Raw genomic sequence first — 20,899 nt, 5'->3', positions numbered from 1 at the left:
CGACTGGGAAGGTGCCTCCTGGACACTGTCTCAGAGTAGAGACAGGGCTTTGTCCTCTGGCCCGGTGCCCTGGTGGCGGAAGCTCCCGGCTGCCACCTCCAGACTCGGTCCAGTGGCTCCCGGGAGGGCCGTCCCCGACGCCCGGCTACCTCTCCCCACCGCAGGGACGCACACCTGATCCCCGATCACACCATCCGGGCCCTGGGCCACATTGCAGTGGCCCTGAGGGACACGCCCAAGGTCATGGAGCCGATCCTGCAGATCCTGCAGCAGAAGTTCTGCCAGCCGCCCTCCCCGCTCGACGTGCTCATCATCGACCAGCTGGGCTGCCTGGTCATCACCGGAAACGTAAGGAAGCCCCGGCTCTCGCCCGCCAGCCTTGACACGCCTCGATCGTGAAGAGCGTCGAAGTACAGGTTCCACTGGGCCCTGCAGACGAGTGACATGCTCGTCCGGTCCGAACACGGAATAATGAGATGTTTTCAACTAAAAGAGGAGTGTGGGTGGTTCCACAGGTGCCAGGGAAAAAGGGGTTTCAACCCACTTCATGTAATAGGATTTGACGTGAGGTTTGCTTGGGGCTTCTGAAGTGGAGGCTTTATTAGGCCCTTAGGGTGCGGTGACCACAGGCGCCTCCCCTGTGCCCTGGGAGGTGTTTCTGGGGTGTGACGACGGCACGGTAACGATATCCTCGTTTCGTTCCAGCAATACATCTATCAGGAGGTGTGGAACCTCTTCCAGCAGATCAGCGTGAAGGCCAGCTCGGTCGTGTACTCGGCCACGAAAGACTACAAGGACCACGGCTACAGGTCGCTCGCCTGGGCCTCCCTCTCCCCCTAAACCAGGGTAGCGCGCGGCATCCTTTGAACACACAAGGTGTGGGAATTAGTCCCCTCAATACGCTTTCCTTCTCACAAAGGCCGTGCGTGCACGGGCGAGACAGGGCGGGGAAGGCACACGAGCGGCCACCCTGGAGTGGCCCTGGGCCTCGTGCCCGTGAGCTCCGGCCCTCTCGCCCCTTCCGCACGGCCGACTCTGCCTGCTGCTGGCCGGCCCTTGTCCGTAGCACAGTCAGCCACGCCACACACATCCCCACGCTCGTCCCCTTCAGTGAAGCCTGTGTGGTTTCCGTTTGGAGCAGGGCTGTGCTCACCCAGCCAGTCTTCTCGCCTGGAAGGTGGGGAGTCTTCCAGATTTTATAAAGTTGACAGTTTTCCCCGCCGACCAAGATAGACGGGTTTCTTTGTCTGTTCGTTGCCCTTAGCTGGGAATGCCTCGGGGACAGGGATGTGTGTATCCTGACTCAGAGGGTCTCACGAGGGTGTTCGGATCAGTGGAAGAGAGGGAAAGGGGAGGCAAAGTTGGAAGGAGGTTAAGAGGTGGCGGAGTTGGAGGGAGAGCCCTTTTGCGGGCACCCCTGCTCAGCCACCCAGACTGAAAGCCTCGCTTCCTGACGGTGAAATCCGGCCCTTACTCCCCGAGCCTCTCCCGGTCGGTGTAGGGTGGCAGGTAGGGGCATGGCCGTGGGCCTCAGTGATGCTGAGCCACTCGGTGCCTCGGTTTCCTCCAGGGTGAAATGACACTGGTCTCCCGTTGGGCAGGTTCAGTGAGCCAACACCCAAAACCGAGTCTGGCACAACGTACCCCTCAGTGGAGGCTGCGTCTCGGGGTGTCGCTGTTTTAATTTTTATTGTTGTCACGTCCTCTGTCTTCTCCCTGCACCACTGTGAGGCCAGCCTCACTCCCACCCTCGGTCCGTCCTGGTCTCGGCAGCAAAACCAACACCCGGCCCCGTGTCCCCTCCCGCCTCGCCTCCTGCCTCCCAGTCTCTGCTCCTGCGTTTTCCCTCGGCCCCCCCTTCTGTCTCGTTGCTCTTCGCCCCTGCTGCGTGTGGGCTTCCTGTTCTCCATGCCGGCCCCTCTCCAGCTTTCAGATCACCTCCTCTTCCAGAAAGCCAGCCAGAACAGTCATCCCCGTCCTCGCCTGTAAGGAGCGCCCTTTTATAACAGCTCTCACTTGCTCCGTGATTTCTGGATGCCAGACAGAGTGCATAATTCCTCCTACAACCCCATGGAGAGAGAATTATAAAACGAGGTGCAGAGACAGCAGTTTGCCCAGGGTTACGCCACATGTGAGTGGTAGAATCGGCTGCCTCTGGGGCCCACGGAAGGAGCCGGTGGCCAGGCTGCCTCGAGGTGTCTGTGCTGAGCAGACCACGTCAGCTTGGCCGCTGGAGTTAGTGTGGGGCTGGCCTGCCAGGCCACGGGTCCCTTCCCGGGTGTCCATGCCAGCCAGTGCCTCCATTGGCCCCGAGGCGAGCGGGGCGGCCCACTGGGAGGACGCCGGGCATCGGGTGAGTGTTGTGGAGGGCAACGGTGACTTAAGGCTGGTGCAGTCGGAGGGAAGTGCCTGGGGGTGAGTCCTCGCATTTGGAGCTGCGTGTGGACCCTCAGCGTTTGTGAGGGACGTGTGCTGCGACATCCCCAGGCCTTGGATGTGCAGTTGTGCATGTGGCATTGGTGCAGAGTAGTCCCCTCACGGCCTTGCTGCTGCTCACCAGAGGGGAGCACAGTCATTTCTGAAGCAGTCAGTTTTCTTGTGGGGCTTATTTTTCCCCAAGACGATTTATCATTTCTGGAGAATTCCTTCGCTTACGAGGGGCAAGGGGCAGTGCAGCCCACCCCCTGCTGTCTGCTCCCCAGGGCAGGGTTCCCACCGGCCCTCGGGGTCTCACGTGTCAGTTTTAACATCCCGGGCTCACAGGGCACTTTGGCTTTTTGCCCATCGTTCTGCACCAGCCCTCCCGCTCACGGCGTCCTCTGGAAGAGGCTGACCATGGACATGGGTCCTGCTCACACCTGGCCTCCCCTCAGCCTCTGGCCGGTTTACTACTTTGTGCCCCGATCCAAACCGGAGCTGCAGGTGTCCGTGGAGGCCTGGCCGTGGGACGCACTGCCTCCTTGCAGACCACCTCCTCGGGCAGGGTCTCGGCCCACCATCTCGGGGCTGATAACGTCCTCATTTGTGCAGGGGCTTCCGTCCGGGGTGGGGCACACGGACAAGGATGGCTTGGGTGTTACTGTGTGCCTGGCTAGCCGCACCCCACCACCGTGCCCGTCGAGGCCAGCCTAGTACCTCCATCCTGCTCCTTCCCCCAGGGCCTCTGGCATCAGCCCTCGCCGAGGGGCCGGAAGGGTGGTGGGGAGCTTGACATCTGCCAGACCCGGGGCAGTTGCTGATAATTTTATCTGAAGCTCTTAAAAATTCCTGGGCTTTCAGTGGAGGTCTAGTCCCCCCACCAGCAGCTCAGCTGGGCTCCCCTCACCTTTATTTCAGCTCCCTGAGAAACAACCTCACTTATTGTTTGGGTTCTTGCCTTTTCTGAGGTCTGGCCTGGGCAGCCCACGTAGGCCTGGGGCCTGCTGCAGTACTGCGGGCTCCTGTCACTTGGCTGTTTATCACCTCCTTGGACCCGTTCGCTCGCTTTTCAGGTCTGCTGAGCGCCTGGCTCTGTGTTGGTGCTAGGGTGCAAAAAAACACAGTCCTTGGGGGCAGAACAGTGGGCACATGGCTCAGTGTGCATCCTGGGTTCTAAAAGCCGCCTGTCCAAGTACCGTGGGAGCACAAAGTCCAAGCGATCCTTCCCGTTTGTGGTCAGGGGAGGCTTTACACAGGAGGCCTTTAATAACCGTGCCTGCCGCCCTCCCAGGCCCTTTCCTGGAAACCTCCCCAGGTGCCAGCATGTCACTACCCTGGGGCAGCTGGGCAGCCAGGCTCCGAGCTCCCCCTGTACCTTCCGCCCCCCGTGCCGCCTCACCCCCCCTGGAACAGTGTGTGCAGAAGCCAGAAAGGAGACACAGCTCAGAACTCCTGAGAAATTAGGAGCAGCGGGTGATTTTCAGAACACCAGGGGTTACGCTGGGGAGTGGCAGGGTCTGAGTCTGGAGGGGCCTCATGTCCGTGCGAGTGAGTTTGTGTATTTTGCGAGAGGTCAGGTGACAAAGGCGGCTTGGGCTGGCCCCTGCCTGTGGGGTGGCACAGGGGTGGGCTGGGGGAAGCAGGCAGACCCCCGGCAGTGTTGCTGTCTTCAGGGTGCAGATCAGGGACTGTGACGGGTGGGGAGGGCAGCCCAGCACGTTTCAGTGGCAGATGGTGGGCATGGGGGGGCTGGGGGTGCTGTGCTCTGACCCTGTGGCATCCCTCCCTCAGGCACTGCTCGCTGGCCGTCATCAACGCCCTGGCCAACATTGCAGCCAACATCCGCGACGAGCACCTGGTGGACGAGCTGCTCATGAACCTGCTGGAGCTGTTCGTGCAGCTGGGGCTGGAAGGCAAGCGGGCCAGCGAGAGGGCCAGCGAGAAGGGGCCCGCCCTGAAGGTAGGGCCCTCCCTGGTCGGTTCACGGGCTCGGTGCATGGGCGGGGGCGGAGGATGTGGGGTGATGCCAGGGGACAGGGAGCAGCCCCCTCCTGGGCTCCTCTCCTCCTGCCTCAGCTGTGACGGCGCCCGGGCCAGTGGCTGTGCCCAGGATGGACTTGAGCCCGTCATGGGGACACAGGGACAGCATGAGGCTGGAGATGGCCAATCCCAGGCTGTCCAAAGGAGACAGGCCCAGGGGACAGACAAACGTCGTGCCTTGACTCCCCATACAGACAGATTGGGGGTGGGTCGAGACAGGTTAAACCTCTTTCCCCATTATCTCCCCTTGGGTGGGTCATGCAGGCTGTTTTTCTTTCTGATGCTGATCAAAAGTGGTGGGTTCTCTGCCTGATGCGCTCAAATGACCAATTCCCAAGACACAGGTTTCCAAGAGAGAAGTTGACTGCAAGGCACAAAGTAGATCAGATGGCCTGTGGGCCTAAAAATGTCTCCCCAAACTGTGGTAACTGTGGTAGTTTTGTAGCATCAGCATGTGGGCAGGTTTTAGCATAATGAGCACTGTGGCTGGAGGTGATCTCATTGCTGAGCCTCTGCAGATCGATGGCATGCTGAGTCACAGAACACATGCAAGACGGCGGCCTTAATATGATGATGGGCGTGATTAGTGTTATAGTGAGGTGTATAGGTGACGTGTACATTAAAGTCTAAGCTACTGTGCCTGTCAGACAGGCCCATTTTGGTCAGATCCAGCTTGAATTAGCAAGATAACTTTGGACTCGAGGGGGGTTAGTTCTGGGCTGACCCAGGACCGTTCATTAATAAACATTAGGGCTGTCTTCAGTGATCATAAGACTGTTTTTAACAGCTGCCTAGTGTTCAATTGTGCAGAAGCGTCATGATGAATGTAATCGTTCTACTTTTGCACTTTTGTTTCCATTTCTTGACTATTAGAATTAAGCTGGGGAAACACCTTTAAACTTATATCCCCATATCCTCATTTCTTTTTGATTAAGGAATTTCAGCTCTTCATAATACCTTCTTGTGTTTTTTACTTTTAAGTAAAATTACAGCAGCTCTTCAGTGACGTGGGTTCTGTCCTCTTGCAGGCCTCGAGCAGCGCGGGGAACCTGGGTGTGCTCATTCCCGTGATTGCGGTGGTGAGTACACACTGGCGAGTGGCTGGAAGTGCCGCCTGCCGTGCTCGGGTGTGTGTGTCGCCCCCGACACCCAGAAAATTCCCTGGAGAAGTGCTGCTTAGAGACCCCGGGGGCTGCATGGCTGTGGCTGTCCCCATGTGTGCCGCAGGGATGCCCGCTGCGGCCGCCCCGCTCCGCTCCCTGAGCCTCCTCGCTGACAAACCGGGGAGCGGGTCCCGGCCCCTTGCGTGGCTCCCGTGTCACGCGCTGCCTCCTGCCTCATCCTCCGGGTCTTGGGCTGGACCCTGACCAAGGCTGGCTCCGGTGTCCTGCCCCCAGCCTTCCCCTGCCTGTCGCCCCTCGCTGGCCTGGGGGTCGTGGAGCCGCAGCCCCCCCGTCTCCTCTGGGGTGTTGTTGGTGCAGCGTGGCCAGTTGGACCTGGGGGCCAGCTCCGTCCACTGGATGCAGCGCTGCTCATGGTCGTGGCTTGGCCTCTGGCCACAGCAGGGCGATGCTCCAGAGCCCATGTCACTGCGTCCGGTTTTCAGCCTGTTTCCGTCTCTTCCTGAAGGACTTTATAGATGTCGTGTTCTCTTCAGGTCTAAGCCAGGCCCCCTGTGGCGGAGCGTTTGCTTTCGGGCATCACTCGCTTCCTTCTCCTTAGCCCTTGCTTCCCCTTTCTGATCCGCCCCAGCTTCCTCTCTCGCAGGGCACCAGGGCGGCCCGGCCCGCGGCAGAGCTGCCAGGAGACTCGGGCACGGGTGGCGTCTCATGCACAGGGAGGCCCCTCTCCTGGGCTCGGAAGCAGATCTTACACCCACCCCACTGGAGAGTTTGTCCTTGTGAACTCGGGGTGCTTAGGGGTCCAGCTTCAGCTGGACAAGATGGATGGCAAGGGTGACCGCGTGGTTCCTTGCTACCCGTCCTTAGTTATGACATGTCACACACTGCTCTCGTGGAACACTCTTTCTAGAACAGCTTCCTCCTGCCCGCGGGCTGCCCCTTTCCTGCCTGTCCCTCCCCAACGAGGCGGCCGATCAGGAGGGGAGTGGTCCCTGCCCCCCTCCCAGGCCTGTGTGAAGACAGTGCACGTCTTCTTGGAGCGTCTTCGAGGAGCCGGGTGGCCGGGCCTGCTGTGCGATGGTGCCTACGGCCACTGCAGGCTTCCGTGAGTCCCCTGGAGCCTGCCCCGTCCATCCCGGAGACCGGTGGACTCCCACGGCCCTTGGAGAATTTGAGGTTCACTGGGACGCTCAGCGACAGCATTTTTCACTGACAGCCCCAGTGGCTGTTTTAAAAAAACAAATTTTTTTCACTTTATGGTTAACACTGACTTGTGTTCAGCTGTGCCTTGCAAGTGCCAGTGTGTGTGGAGCTTTCGTTGGGCCTGGAGGGAATGGCGACGGCTACCAAGTCCCTGGTGGAGGGACCCGGCCAGCGGCCGGCTCCGCAGAGGGGCAGGTTTAGGATCGAGAGGGGTGCTTGGGGCAACCCTCTAGCCGGTGAGTTGTGTGAACTTTGAGAGCTCTCAAGCCTGTCTAGTGGTTGTCATTTAGAGTTCAGTAAATGTGTGGAGAAAACCCCTGGGGACACATTCTGCATTTGGGGGAGCCCCCCTGGGGTGCTCGAGTGTGGGTCACCTGGGCTGGGTGCTGGGCCTGGTTCTGCATGGTGACCAGGTGAGCGCAAGTGCTGCTCGGCCACACGCGGTCACCGAGGGCCTTGGGGGGCTGCCCTCACCTGCCAGGGGTCAGGAGGACTGACCCCCAGGGCAGCGTCCCCTCTCCACTGTGGCCATCTACGTGGAGAGAGAGGGACTGTATTGTTAACAAAAGTTAATGGTTATGCTGTGGGGGAGGAAACAAATATTTGATTTTATTGCTCAACTGAGAACACAGAGATCGAGGGCTCCTACGTTTGCTTTATGGTTACCCCTTGGACCTTTTGGAAGAAACTAATTTCAAAAGGTTTGTGGGGTTTTTTTTAAATGTGTTTTTGTCGTATTCATCCCTCCTCCTTCCCCCAAGAAAAAGGTATCTTTTGTGTCTTTTGGCAACAGCGTCTTGACTCGCCTTGTTTGGTTAAAGCACTAGTGGGTTCGGGGCAGGGGCCTGGGTCTGGGTCTCCTGCCACTGGTGAGCGTTGGAGGGACGTTGGGGGCTGCGGGGGCTGCTGGAGGCCGGATCTCGGGGCCCCCGAGGCGCCCTGTGTTTAGACGAGTGGAGCTCTGTCCTTCGCCTCCGCGACAGTGTGAGTGAGGCCTTCTGCGTGGACGTGGGCACACAGGAGCCTGGAGATGGGAGAGCATCCGCACCCCAGGGGTGTGGAGGGCCCGGCTGGTTCCGGCGGGGGTGGAGTGACCCCAGAAGCACGGCGGCCGCCTTGCTGGGGAGGGGACAGAGTGGCCGCAGGTGACACAGCCAGGGGTGGGGGCAGGTCCCAGCATGCAGCCGCGTGTGTGTTAGAAACCCAGGACAGGCGCTGGAAAGGAAGAATTCTCGAAGTGAGTTGGAGGAAATTGGAATTTGAGGGCTGAGTTGGTGGCAGTAGTGGGCTTGGCCGAGGGGTGAGGAGGGCAGGGGGTGGGCCGGCTGCTGCAGCCCCGGGCTGGTCGTTTCCCAGCAGAGGCCGGGGACAGAGGGGGGCCCTGGGGCGGGAGTTGGGAAGGAAAGAGGCCCAGGGGCGTGGGCTCCTGATCCACTGGCCTGGGCTGACCCTTCCCCTGGGAGCTGGGAGAAGGGGACGAGCCACGCGTGCCTCTAGGGCCCTGTGGGGACTTGGCGAGACTTTCTGCAGGTTCCCTCACAGGGCCTGCTGCCCACTCTCCACGTGGCTGCTCCCGCCACCGAGACTGGTATCGTCGGGTGCGAAGCGCTCAGGGACGGGAGCACGGATGCTGGGGTCCAGCCCCCCTGCCCTGGAATCCTCACGTCCACTCCCTGCAGCGGCAGCTCGGGCAGCTTTCAGAACCTTCCAAACCTGGTCTCCCTCATCTGCGAAATGGGGAGGAGGGAGCTGTCCCGCAGGGCCCCACGGGTGAGACAGCGCTCACTCGCACCCAGCCTGCGCTTGCCGTCACCGGTCTTGCCGCCACAGACCTTCTTCGGCTCCCCCAGCCCTGCCGCGTCCCGGGGCTGGCACCACAGCTTATGCCCCGGGCCCAGAGCCCAGCACCCAGGGACCCCATCCCCTCTCCAGGCCCGGCACCGTCTGCCTCAGTGCTCCCTCGGGCAGTCTCCGAAACCCCGTGACAACCACGCTGCACCAGGACCCAGCAGAACACAGCGCCCTGGCCCTGGAAACCTGCACGTCCGCCAGTGTGGACGGCGCTAGGTGACGTTTGCCTGAATCATCCCTGGGAACTTCGGCTGCTTGGCGTTTGGCTTTTGTTAGTTACTTGAGCTTCAAAAACAGAGAGAATCGTCACTGAAACACAAAGCGGCTTTATTCATCACCTCTAGGGTGGGGACGTGGCTGGGTGCACACGCTGTCCTCTGGTGGTGGCGAGGTAACGGGAGGTGCAGGCGGCGTTTAGCGTCAATTTGGAAGATCGGGCGTCGAGAGGCAAGATCCACGGATGTCACGAGGTCACTTCTCTGCGCATCGGGGGTGGTGCCAGTTGTGTGCCATCCCCGGGACGGCTGAGAAGTGATCCCGCAGCTCGTTTTCTGCGTTCTGTGCGTAGAGACGCTCGGTCCCAGAAGGGCCTTGAGTCAGGGCAGCAGGTGTGCAGGGTGGGTCCCGGGGCGCCGGTGGTGAGCCGTCTGCGCCTTGCTCTGCAGGTCACGTGAGCTTCCGTGAGCTCACGCCCTTGTTTACACGCAGAACGATTCCTACCTGCTTCTTGAGCGCTAGCAGGTTCTTCCATCTGTGGGCCTCGGTTCCATATTGGGAGCATAAATCTCGAACGTCACGATGCCAGAACATTTCCACTCTCGTTATTACCGGGGAAACAGAATCTCAGCGGCCGGTCGGCGGGGCCCCTGCAGACACCTGGGCCCCCGCCCTCAGGGCTTGGTGGGGTCGGCGACCCTCCCCAGGAAGAGCAGACAGCCGGTGCGCTGCTCGTAGACGAGGAACAGGAAGGGGCGGTCGGCGACGAATCGGACCTGGGTGGACAGCGGCATGAAGCCCACGGCGGTCACGGCCGCCGCCTGGGTGCCCTCTTCGTTCACCGTGATGGTGCCCTGGTGCTTGAACTGTGGGAAAACGGAGCGGAGGGTTGTCAGAGCCCGTCGGCTGGCCCACGGGGCGGCTAGCTACAGAGTGCAGTCGCCTCTCATTCGAGGAGAGTGGAAATTACCCTGGGAAGTACACTGACTCGCTCGTCAGGGGCCGTGGTTGTGCTAAGAGGGTGTGTCGTGTAAATACCTTCCAACTCTGGTGTCGCCCGCAGGACGTGGAGCCAGGACAGCCCCTCCGCCACCACCCCTGTCCCGTGCCCACACTCGGGTGCACGTCCGTGAGTGCCGGGGCCCAGGGTGCTGCGTTCTCGGGGCTCGTGCCCTTTGTTGCCGTGAGCGGGATGGATTCACTGAGCCATGCAGCAGTGCTGTTGCCGCGCAGCAGAGCGTGTGGTCCCGGGGGGTGGCCGTGCCCGCCCTGCCCCTGGGCACCCGCCTCGGCCTTCCCGGCAAACGCAGTGCCGCCCCCTGGCCTCCCAGGGCCTGCGCCCGCCCCCACGCCCCCGAGAGCAGGGCTTGCCCACCGGCCTGTGCAGTGGGGCCATGTGGGGCGAGGGAGGACGCTGGATTACCACATCGATGGCGAGCTTCTGGGGCGAGATGGCCGCCATGTCGCCGCTGCCGTCAAACAGTGCGGTAATGCCCATCGACTTCAGAGCCTCCACCAGGTTGTAGTTCTTCTCCAGCTTGAATTTCGGCAGGAACACCTCTCTGGTTCTGAGAGATACAAGAGGGGCCCAGTTTCCCTGAGTCAAAGGTAGTGTCACGAGTAACGAAAGAATCATGTTTTTCCTTTTGAATGGCCACAGCCCGCACCTCTGGGTTGTGTTCACCGCAGAACTGACACAGCACGTGGTAAGACCAGTGTCCTCCAGCACCTCCACTAGAGGCTTTGTCCCACCGTAATTCCAGATACTGAAAATCGACACGTTTACCTTCGTGCGGTCATTTCCTTGACACCGTATGATTCGGTTCCCGTCTTCAGGGTCAGCGGCAGAACCCTTCCTGGATTATGTAAGTTTCTGGTCTGGGAAGGAGCCTAAAATCCTTCTCTGCCTCAGCCCCTAATATCAGGCGTCTATTAAATATTTTGCTAAGGAAGGAGGTGACTACCCGATCGGTGCACCTGAGATAAGAACCCCGTATTCTAACAAGCAGCTCTGAACAGTCTCAGTCGTGGCCTTGGCTCTGTCAGCTCATCCATAATTGACGGGGTGGCCCCCGTGCTGTGGATTAATTGATAAATTGACGTGGCTCTCTGGGGAGTGATGAAGATGTGAGCTGCCATGGCCACTCACGAGGCTACGTGCACATACGTGAACAGCTGAACGGCAGGGATGGTGCATCACAAGCCGAGTGACTCGATCAGCTCTCAGCTACTGGGTCCTCCGGAGGGGCCGGCACCTGGGGGTGCCAGGCATGGCTGTGGCCCTCGAGACCGGGCAGGAGGGGTGGCCCAGGCCGACAGGGGCCGAGGGCTGGTGTCAGGGCCGCCTGTGAGGGGGTCACAGGCCAGTGGGGCCTCCCCTGGGTCAGGGGGCAGGTCATGGGGCTGGGCCCCAAGACCAGAGAGGAGGCGATTATGGCAGGGACGTCTTCTCAGAAGGGTCAGCGGGGCCTTGTGACTGGTCGGCTGCCTGGGCAAGCCTTCCCCCCAGAGCCTGCCTGTGGTTTCTTTGTGTTTCTTGTCACGTGAGGGGACCCAGGCCAGGTTCCCTTCTTCTCACAGGCCTAACCAGGACCCCGTGAAATGAAAGAGGATGTGATGTCGCCATCTTTTCTGCCATGACCTAGCAGTAACCTTAGAATGTCTTATAAAGCCTGTAGTTTTAACGTGAGGAGACTTAATGACTGACACATTCCTACTGGGATAAGAAGACCAGAATTTTGGGGGCAGGGCAAGGAGATTGCTGATCCATGTAGAACAGTGACTGGGTTCTAGGCCCTGTAAGGTGCTTCCCTGCTTCTCGTAATGGGGACGCCCCATCTCACAGGCGGTGAAGCTGGGGCTCAGCGCCACAAGGCAAATGTGGCAGAGCCGGGACACTCGTGGCTTTCCGACAGCATCATCGCAGAGCCCAGCTTGTCCCCTCCCTGGCCCTGAGTCACCTCCCGACGGGTCACCACAGAAGACGGGGTGTTTCTCACAGAGGCTCCGAGCCCGTCTCCACGAGCAAGACCTGCAGGCCAAGTCGGCCGAGACCGCCCCGGGCGGCCACTCCCGGGCTCGCAGCGGAGCCCCCCGGGGACCCGGCCCCCCGCCCCGGCGACGGAGAGCCCACGCGGCGCACCTGTTGGTCATGCTCCTCTGCCAGCGCTCCACCACCTGGGGCGCCAGCTGCGCCTCGAGGGCCCTCATGCCCGCCAGCTTGCGCGGGACGGCGATGAGCATGCTGATGCCGCCCGCGTACTCCAGCTGCAGGACGTCGCAGTCCAGCTCCTGGTCGCCGGCCGCGAGGAAGCGCCCCTTCGCCTGCATCATGGGCACCCTGACCACCTCGCGCTCGCTCAGCCGGAAGTTGTGGTTGTGCGTCCTCTCCACCGGGAACTGGTTCACCCAGGAGCCTGTGGGTGCGACAGGAACACGGCTGCTACCCCAGGGGCGCCTTAGACCCTCGACTCGCACGCCCGAGCGGCTCAGAGGCTCCGATCCGGAAGGCCTGGGCAGGCCGGGAGCCTGATCCTCACAGGGTAGTAGAGGTAGAGAGCTTAGCCGGACGGGGCGAGCTCGGGGCCGGATCCCAACCCTAACTGCACCTGCCTGGGCCCCTAAAACGAGGAGCTTCGCACTAATTTTAGCTCTGCCCTGGGGGTTCTCGTCCCCCCAGGATTGCACGGCCAGCAGGACGTGTGGGTGACAGTTGCCACCAAGGTCTCTATCACTTTGGGTTTGGAAGCAGCGCTGCACATCCAGGAACGAGTAAATAACATTTTTTGGATTGGAAAACTGCATTTAAGACACCAGTAAGCCACAGGGGCCGTGTGTGCGGCTCTCTCCTGAGCCCCTTTCGTGGAGTACCCCATTTTCTCCCGCATCGCCTAGGAGAGACGGGTGCTGTTTGTGCTGTCCCCACTGCACAGAGGCACCGAGAAGGGAAGTCACTGTTCTGTCACAGAAGCTGGGAAGGGTGAGCCGGCGGCTCCTGCGAGGAGGTTTCAACAGCCACCTGGCTCCAGCTGCCTGCAGCGTCTTTCTCCCTGACTCTGCCTCCAGCGGACGTTCCCCACAGCAGGGCTCTGGACATCGGGGCTGGATGACTCCCAGGTGTGGGGGGCTGTCCTGCACTCGGTAGGTTGTTATCAGCCCCCCAAGAGGTGACAACCCCGGGTCTGCCCACTGGGGAATCACTGCGCCACCCTGTTCTGTGGGATCCCCTCCTGTGTCTCCCCCCGAGCCCCAGCGTCTCTACTCATTGTGCTTCACGAGCCAGTCAGAGCATTCGAAATTAAAATCAAATCAGTAACAGATTTCGGAGCTGGAGATTAGAACTGTCCCTCTAGACTCCACTCTCTGGTGCGCATCTGTGAGGGGCTGGGTGCCACCAGCGTCCCGTCCCCTCTCTCCTCAGGGCTGAACTAGGGGACCTTTTCAACATGATGGGAGAACGCGCCTCTGGTGTTTTTCACCCTCTGCTGTGATGCCAGCTACTCTGTTCAGGGGGTGACAATTGGAGCGTCTCTCCAGCCCCTTGCCAGCATGGCTGGCTGGCTGCTCCCCTCCTCCGCCTGCCCCTCACCCAGCCCGGGCTAAAGCCGGGGCTCATGGATGCATCTGGGGGTTCCCGACAGACCCGGACTGGGGGTTTCAGTGCCACCAAAATGTCTTCCGCTTCCTGTTCAAAAGTCCTCCCTGGGTGAATTGCTGACAGCAGTAAGGCAGACGTCAGTAGAACATCAAACCTGCTTCATAGCATCTTACGTTCATATTATAACATTGTGCACTCATTCCGTTCCTGGAGCTCGCACCATGCCCTCAGCTTAGCCCCGCACCGTTCTCCCAGTCCTCACCGAGCCCCGTCAGACCAGGTGCTGTCACCTCCACGGTGAAGGTGAGGAGGAAACCGAGTCACAGAGGAGTTAAAATGGCTGGGCTGAGCTCACGCAAAGAAGTGGAGAAGCCAGCATTTGCACCCAGGTTTGCTCCGTTCCAAAACGTGCCCTTACAACGGTGATAAGAAGGGTATGTGTGTGTCTGTCCTATGATACGTATCTGCTGAGGGTGAGCACGTGTCCCCTGAGCTTGTTGGAGGCTCAGCGTCTGCTTCTACCCGCCAAGAAGCAGACCTGGTGCCTGGGGCTGGGCTGAGAGGCTGGGCCCCCCTCCCACACTCCCTGCCTTTCCGTGGGCCCCCTCTTCCCGTCCGGCCGGGGGCCTGCTCTGCAGAGGCACAGCGCAGGGGCATTCACATTAGGGGGGACCCTGACCCCACCTTCCCCAATGCTGACCCCTGCGCGAGGGGCTCCATCCCTCACAGCCTGCGCTCCCGGGGAACGGTGGCTGCAGCTTCCAGCCAGCAAGGCCTCGGGGACTGGCTGTAGCTCGTGTACCCGGGTTGTTGCCATCCGAGAGAAGACGGAGTTGTGTGATTGGGTGTTACCATGCCTGGCTCTGAAGGTGACCCCTTCCTGGGTCTCCCTGCACTTGTGGAGTGGAGAGGGGCTGCTGGGTCAGGAGCCAGGGAGGGCTTGGTGGTTACTGTATCTCTCAAGCACCTCTGTCTCTTGTACCCCCCTCCATCCATCTTTTCTGTTGTGGTAAAATACATGTAGCTTGAAAATCAACGGAACCACTTCAAGTGGACAATTCTGCAACATTATATTGACAGTGTTGCGTCACTTTCACCACTATCTAGTTCCGGAACATTTTCCTCCTCCCAAACAAACTCAGACCCACTAAACAATGACTCCCCTTCCCCCTTCCCCCTCCCCACGGCCCATGGCAAACCCTGTCCTGCGTTCTGTCTCCATGAGTTTGCTTATTCTAAATACTGCAGAACCGTACAATATTTCTCTTCTTTTGTGCCTGGCATATTTCGACCAGCACGGTTCAGGGCTCATCCACGCTGTAGCCTGTAGCAGCACTTTATTTCTTTTCGTGGCTGAATAATATTCCGTTGTATGGATGTACCATGTTTTGTTGATCCACTCGTCTGGACCACTTGTGTTGCCTCTAGCTTTTGGCTGTTGTGAATAAGGTAGCTGTGAACGACGGTGTGCAAATATCTGTCTGAGCCCCCGCTTTCAGTATTTTGGGTATGTACTAAGAAGTAGATTGCCAGTCAAATGCTAATTCTCTACTTTCTGAAGAATGGCCAAACTGTTTTCCACAGCGGCTGCACCATCTTACAATCCCACCAGCAATATACGAGGGTTCCTGTTTCCCAGTGAGGACATTTTTAAAGAAAGGTTCTGGTTTTTACAAATCCAAACCATTTGTTCCTAGGAAAAGAGGGGTCATCGGGCAGGGGGGGGAGGGTATCTGGTTTAAAAAATGCCCCGGTTCCTGGCTCAGAACAGCTGCTCAGGAAACATTATTCATTTCCCCACTGCCACTGCCCTTTGGTGCAGAACTGTCCTGAAAAGGACCTGTAGGTGTTACCGTCAGTTACGCAAGCCACACAGATTTTGGGTACATTTCTACAGCCGTCTATCCATCTTCCTGCTTACTGATAATGGGGAAAGGAAACAAAAAAGCTCAGATCCATTCTGGCCAAATGCTAAAAGATTTTTGCCTTATTTCTTCTAACTTAAAGAGGTTAAAAGTTCCAGAGCTACAGATGTGGACTCTCTCTCTAACCGAGCCACCTCGGCAAGTGAACTCACTGCCCTTCCCGCTACGTGGGACCTGACTCCCAGGGGTGTAAATCTCCCTGGCAATGGAGGATATGACTCCTGGGGAGGAATCTGGACCCGGCATTGTGGGACGGAGAACATCTTCTTGACCAAAAGGGGGATGCGAAATGAAATGAAATAAAGCTTCAGTGGCTGAGAGATTCCAAATGGAGTCGAGAGGTCACTCTGGTGGACATTCTTATGCGCTATATAGATAACCCTTTTTAGGTTTTAATGTATCGGAATAGCTAGAAGTAAATACCTGAAACTAGCAAACTAACCCAGTGGCCCTGACTCTTGAAGACGACTGTATAACAATGTAGATCACAAGGGGTGACAGTGTGATTGTGAAGACCTAGTGGATCACACTCCCTTTATCCACTGTATGGATGGATGGGTAGAAAAATGGGGACAAAACCTAAATGAAAAACAGGGTGGGATGGGGGGATGATTTGAGTGTTTTATCCTTTTATTTCTCATTCTTGCTCTGATTCTTCCTGGTGTAAGGAAGATGTTTGGGGGTAGATTGGGGTGATGGATGCCTAGCTCTGTGATGTTGCTGTGGACAGTTGATTGTGCACCATGGATGGTTGTGTGGTGTGTGAATATATCCCAATAAAACTGAATTTAATTTAAAAAGAAAAAGTCCTAGGGCTAGAGGCGGCCTGCCTGGTCGTGCCGTGGCGCTGCCCTGTGCGAGCCGTGAGCCCTAGAGCATCAGCTTCACTCCTCGGTGCCTCGGTGCCTCGGCTGTAAGATGCAGACACTCGTGACAGTGACAGCTCACAGGTGAGCCCAGAGCACAGGCTCAGGCTCCATCTGTCACCTCGTCGCCACCTTCCTTGACCCCTGTGCTACGAGGCAGCCTTCCGTCTTGGTCTCCTGGATAAACTACCCCAGGATACAATTCTTGAAGTTCCCCCGTGTGCTGAAAGCACGTGTCACGCGCGTGCTCTGGAGACGCCAGGCCCTGTCTTACCTTTGAAGTAGATGCAGTTGAGCATCATGACGCGGGTGGCTGGGTCCGTGTTGGCCAGCGCCTCCCTGATGAGGCCCTTGGTGAGCTTGAGGATGTGGTCGTTGGCCTTCAGGATGAAGGCCGGGTCCGAGAAGTCGGCCGGCTGGGCCTCCGCGAAGTAATACTCTCTCACCTTGGTCTTGAAGTCATCCAGGATTGGGAGTTGCCTCTGGACGTAGAGGCCGTTGACGGCCCGCAGCGTGTACCCGAAGTTCCTCCTGAAGAGGCGGTGGGTCAGCTTCCGGAAGAGGTTGTGGATGGTGGCAACCTCGTACTTGCTGCTCGCGTTGACGAAGTCCTGGAAGTGCAGCGTCGAGAGCACCTGCGCCCGGGCCCGGCCCCCGAGGCCCAGCGCGAGCATGCCCATGGCCGTGGAGATGCCCACGGGCGCGAGGAAGATGTTGTCCGCGCCGTCGGCCCGGTCCCGCAGGGCCCGGTACAGGTGGAAGGCGAACTTGGCGTTGAGGATGTTCAGGCGCTGGATGCGGCTCTTGCCCTGGAAGAGCTGCAGGATGTTGCCGGCGCTCGTCTCCGCATCCGTGGGCGAGACGGCGTCGACAATGTCGATGTAGTCGTCGTCCTCGCCCAGGATCTTCTCCAGGTCCAGGTAGTCGTCGTCCTCCCCCTCCGCCATCCAGTCGTTGGTGACCGTGTTCTCCCTGTGGAAGTCGGCGGGGAGCAGGCCCGGGCCCAGGCTCCCGTTGCGCGGCCGCTCCCAGTGGGCACCCGCCGGCGGGGAGCTCCCGTCTCCCTTTCCGAGGCCTGGGCTCCCAGCGCAGGCGGACGTCAGGAGGAGAGAGACGACGAGTGGCTGCAGCAGGGGGCTCATGGTGGCAGAGCGGACGCTGGGGGGAGAACAGACGGCACAGTGAGGGGCGGCACAGCCGGGCGCCCGCGTGGGGCCTCGCAGCAGGTTCCCCGAGCTTTGACCAGACACAGGCCCTTGGCCGCCCGCCCGTCCTCACCCCTCTCGGATTTTGAACCTTGTGGAGATAACACATGCCCAACGTTTTGTGTGGGCTTCAAACACCTCCCTGAAAAATCCATGAACCCCCAAATTAGAATCCCTTCTTTAAAGGTTTGTGCAGACATAACCACCTAGAATCCTGGAGCCTGGGGGTCCCTGGGAGGAGCCTTCTTTTCATTCATTCATGAAACCTTGAGGGTCTCCCCACCCCGGACAGCAGTGGTGGCACTGGGGGCGCGTGGCCCCTTTCAGCAGGGGCTCGTGCCAGTCAAGGGGGGCTGCCCTAGTGACACCAGCAGCTTGCACGTGTCAGGGATGGGGTCTGAGGGCCCAGGGAAGCTTCTCGAAGTGGGGATCCGGCGGGCTCCTGGGGTTAGTGGGGAGCAGTGGGGTTGACTAGGGAGGGGATCTCCCAGCAGAGGTGCTTGGCTCTGCCCCCGAGACCAAGCTTACTGCTGAAAAACGTTTACCACTCTGGGCTCTCGTCACACAGGTATTCTCCAGACAGCTGAAGTCTGGGCGGTCAGTCTGGGTTGCTGATTTGCACACGCTCCGGCGCGTCTGTACTATGGGGCAGCGTGAGCTGGTGCACACTTCTTCACCCTAGGCACACTTCTCCCTCGTGTCTCTTGGACTCAGTCTTTTTTACTTCGCTGTTTGTGACGGGGTTGGCAATAACCGCACCACGCCATTAGGGCTGCGTGAGAGTGATGCCGGAAAGTTCTCAGTAAAGCCCCCGAGGTACCCGCTTTATTTAAGTGAGCAAAGTTAAGTTTTCAGTACACAGGGCTTGCAGCCAGCCTGTCTTTATCTGTTACTCCCCTGTTACTTGTTCCAAGAGCGGATTTGAGCTGGCTTGTCAAACCAATTTTGGCCGCCGTGGCTTGGCTGTGCTCTGCGAGCTACCAGGTGACTAGCTGCTCCTGGGTGGAACGGGCCTCCCCGTCCTGCCGGGCAGTGCCAGCGGGCGTCTGTAACACTGACCCAGGCAGGGAGCACCCCGTCCCAGCGTGCCTTCCGATCCCCGGGAAGAACTGGGTTTGCTAAATCTGTTGTGTGTCTGTGACCACGTCCTGTTAGGTGGATGTTTGAGGACCGGAATGTCTGCTCCCAGGCCAGGCCAGGCCAGAGTGGCCCGTTCTGTTCAGCAGCTCTGTGAAGCCGCCGGGCCTGACGATGGGGCTGACCATGTGGTCACTCCACCTGAAACACGGCCACTTTCGTTGGTGGTGATAATGGCCTCTGTCGGACACGGAGCCTGTGTGAGGTGCCTTGTCTGCGTGACTTGTTTTAGTCCCTGCAGCGTTACCCTCGCCATTTGGCACGCCAGGAAACCGAGCCCTGCGTCGTTCATGAGCGGCAGTGGCCGGCTTCTCCCAGCTCGGACTTGGGTTGACTCCCGAGCCCTGCTGTGGAGGGGCGGACACTCCCCCACCCTCCCGGGGGCTGCGTGGCCGACAGCACCCCTCAACCGGCCTGCGCTCTGGAGGTCCACCTCCCTCCCCCGGCAGGGCTGCTGAAGCTGGCAGCCCACCCTTCGTTTCCGTCACCACTGAGGGGTTTGGGATTGCACATTTTTGGGAGAGTAAGTCACATATTTCCTGACTTTAGAAAACTGTCTTTGGTCTTTCCCGGCCTCCCCGCTGCCAGGTGGGAATAGGCCCTGTTCCTAAGCAGGACTGGACGTGCGTATTGGCAGCGTACACTTAAAAAGTTAGAAAAGAACGTAAGCAACCTGGGGAGGTCTCCTTGCTAGGCTGCACTGGAGAGTCTTTCCCTGGGAGAGCAATAAGATGTAAGAACTGTGAGTAAGTAAGAGTTGAGGGAAATGAGTCAACACCCAGATAGTGAGGCAGGGGTGAAGATAGTCATGTTTTCATTCTGATACGCAGATAATATATTTGGAAGCATCTTATACTCTCTTCCTAAGTCCAGTGTCAAAAAGCCAGATTAGTTGTCATTATTCCCTCATCAGGGGAAGTAGAACTTATCACTGGTATTTTCTATAAAGAGAAATCAAGGTTCTAAAAGGTAAATCTTCCTATTGCTTTGTTATATACTACAACAACAATTATATAAGACATTTTAAGGGCTTTCCTTAGATTGTGTTGGAATCTAGGTGGCCATCTTTGAAGAGGAGTGATTTTTTAAAAGGAAAATCCTGCAGAAGTTTGTTTTTCTGGGGATTTTGCCTGGCGCCTTCTCCCGTTGCTGGCGGGGACCAGCGCCGGCCTTTTTGGTGGGGCCTCGGAGTGTGTCACCTGGCTCCCTTGTGCCCTCCTGGGTGCTTGTGTCCCGGCCCAGGCGGAGCAGGTGTGATGGGGAAGGAGGAGCCGCCCAGGTTTCTAAAGAGATTGTCTTTGGAAATAACTTCAATCTCCCGGAAAAGTTTGAAGGAGACTTTGTGAACAACCCGATGTGCTCTTTCCCCATGAAAACGCACTAGGGTTTGATGGCTGGAATGGAGCCGGCCTCGTCGTTCTCTCTCTCTCCATCTATGTGGAGGTGTGTGCGCACACACACACGTGCACACACACACACACACGCACACACACGCAAACACGTAATTTTTTTTTCCTGAGCCATTTGAGAATCGGCCGCCTAAGTCACCTCCCTCTGAGCCTTATGCTGATACTGCAGGGAAAGTTGCCTAAGAACCAGCTGTCCTCATCCGAGCCACGGTGCAGTCAATCCGATTCCAGTACTTTACATAGTCACAGTGTTTTCATCTACTCCCCCGTTTTGATTCCTGTGCTGTCAATTGCTCCACTAATGTAACTGATGAAGTTTTATAATAGGCCAGTTATAAATATTTTTGCCTCTCTAGGATAGCATGGAAAGCTTTCAGGGAGAAACAAAGCAGTTGCACAGCTCTAAACTTCACACTTGGGATTAATCGGCAGAAAATCAGGAACCGGACTCACCTCTGAGCTCCGAGAAGCGGCCTTGCAGAGACGGAGTCCGCCAAGGCTGCCGGTGGAATTTCAGTGTGAACTTTGGTGCTGGGCTGTTGCGTGTTTTCCAAAGCAAATACGTCCCAAATCAAACAGCGCCCAACGCGCCTCGTCAGCACAAACCCCTTCAGCGGCGTCGGTGGTCACTGCCAGGTGACGGGGGCTCCTCGGCTCACGTTCTCGCACAGCCTTGCCACCGTGTCGACGGGCTCCCAGGGCCCCGGTCTGGGGGCAGCCTCCCCCAGGTCGCCACGGACCCGAGACCCCTTCAGAGTTCCGGGTTGGGGGGCGGAAACACTCCTCTGGGAGCAGAGGCCAGCGCCTGCCTTCCGAGAATGACGTTTCCCTCCGGGGTGATCACACCCCTGCCCTCGCCTGGTCTCCAGGGGCCCCAGCCTGCCCCGAGCTTGTTCCCCCCGTTAAGGTGG

General features: G+C 58.6%; 2 protein-coding genes across 4 annotated transcripts in view; one reads left to right on the top strand and one right to left on the bottom strand.

The window, feature by feature from the left end:
- PI4KA (phosphatidylinositol 4-kinase alpha) overlaps nt 1–20,899 on the top strand; it is a 106,452-nt gene that overhangs the window by 43,777 nt on the left and 41,776 nt on the right. For all 3 annotated transcript variants that reach the window (XM_037823487.1, XM_037823485.1, XM_037823486.1), the window contains exons 16-19: nt 165–348; nt 706–809; nt 4,210–4,378; nt 5,487–5,537. In XM_037823487.1, the coding sequence (XP_037679415.1) occupies nt 165–348; nt 706–809; nt 4,210–4,378; nt 5,487–5,537 (508 nt within the window). The remainder of the gene's footprint in view (nt 1–164; nt 349–705; nt 810–4,209; nt 4,379–5,486; nt 5,538–20,899) is intronic.
- On the bottom strand, nt 8,940–20,622 carry SERPIND1 (serpin family D member 1). Its single transcript, XM_037823488.1, has 5 exons — nt 20,442–20,622; nt 16,512–17,395; nt 11,992–12,265; nt 10,273–10,417; nt 8,940–9,715 (listed from the first exon to the last, which is right to left on the bottom strand). Exons 2-5 carry the CDS (start codon nt 17,377–17,379, stop codon nt 9,524–9,526), a joined length of 1,479 nt encoding a protein of 492 aa, XP_037679416.1. The 5' UTR covers nt 17,380–17,395; nt 20,442–20,622; the 3' UTR covers nt 8,940–9,523.

This window comes from Choloepus didactylus (assembly GCF_015220235.1).
Source record: "Choloepus didactylus isolate mChoDid1 chromosome 23 unlocalized genomic scaffold, mChoDid1.pri SUPER_23_unloc1, whole genome shotgun sequence".
Lineage (NCBI taxonomy): Eukaryota > Metazoa > Chordata > Mammalia > Pilosa > Megalonychidae > Choloepus > Choloepus didactylus.
This window is presented reverse-complemented; position numbering and strand designations above follow the sequence as displayed.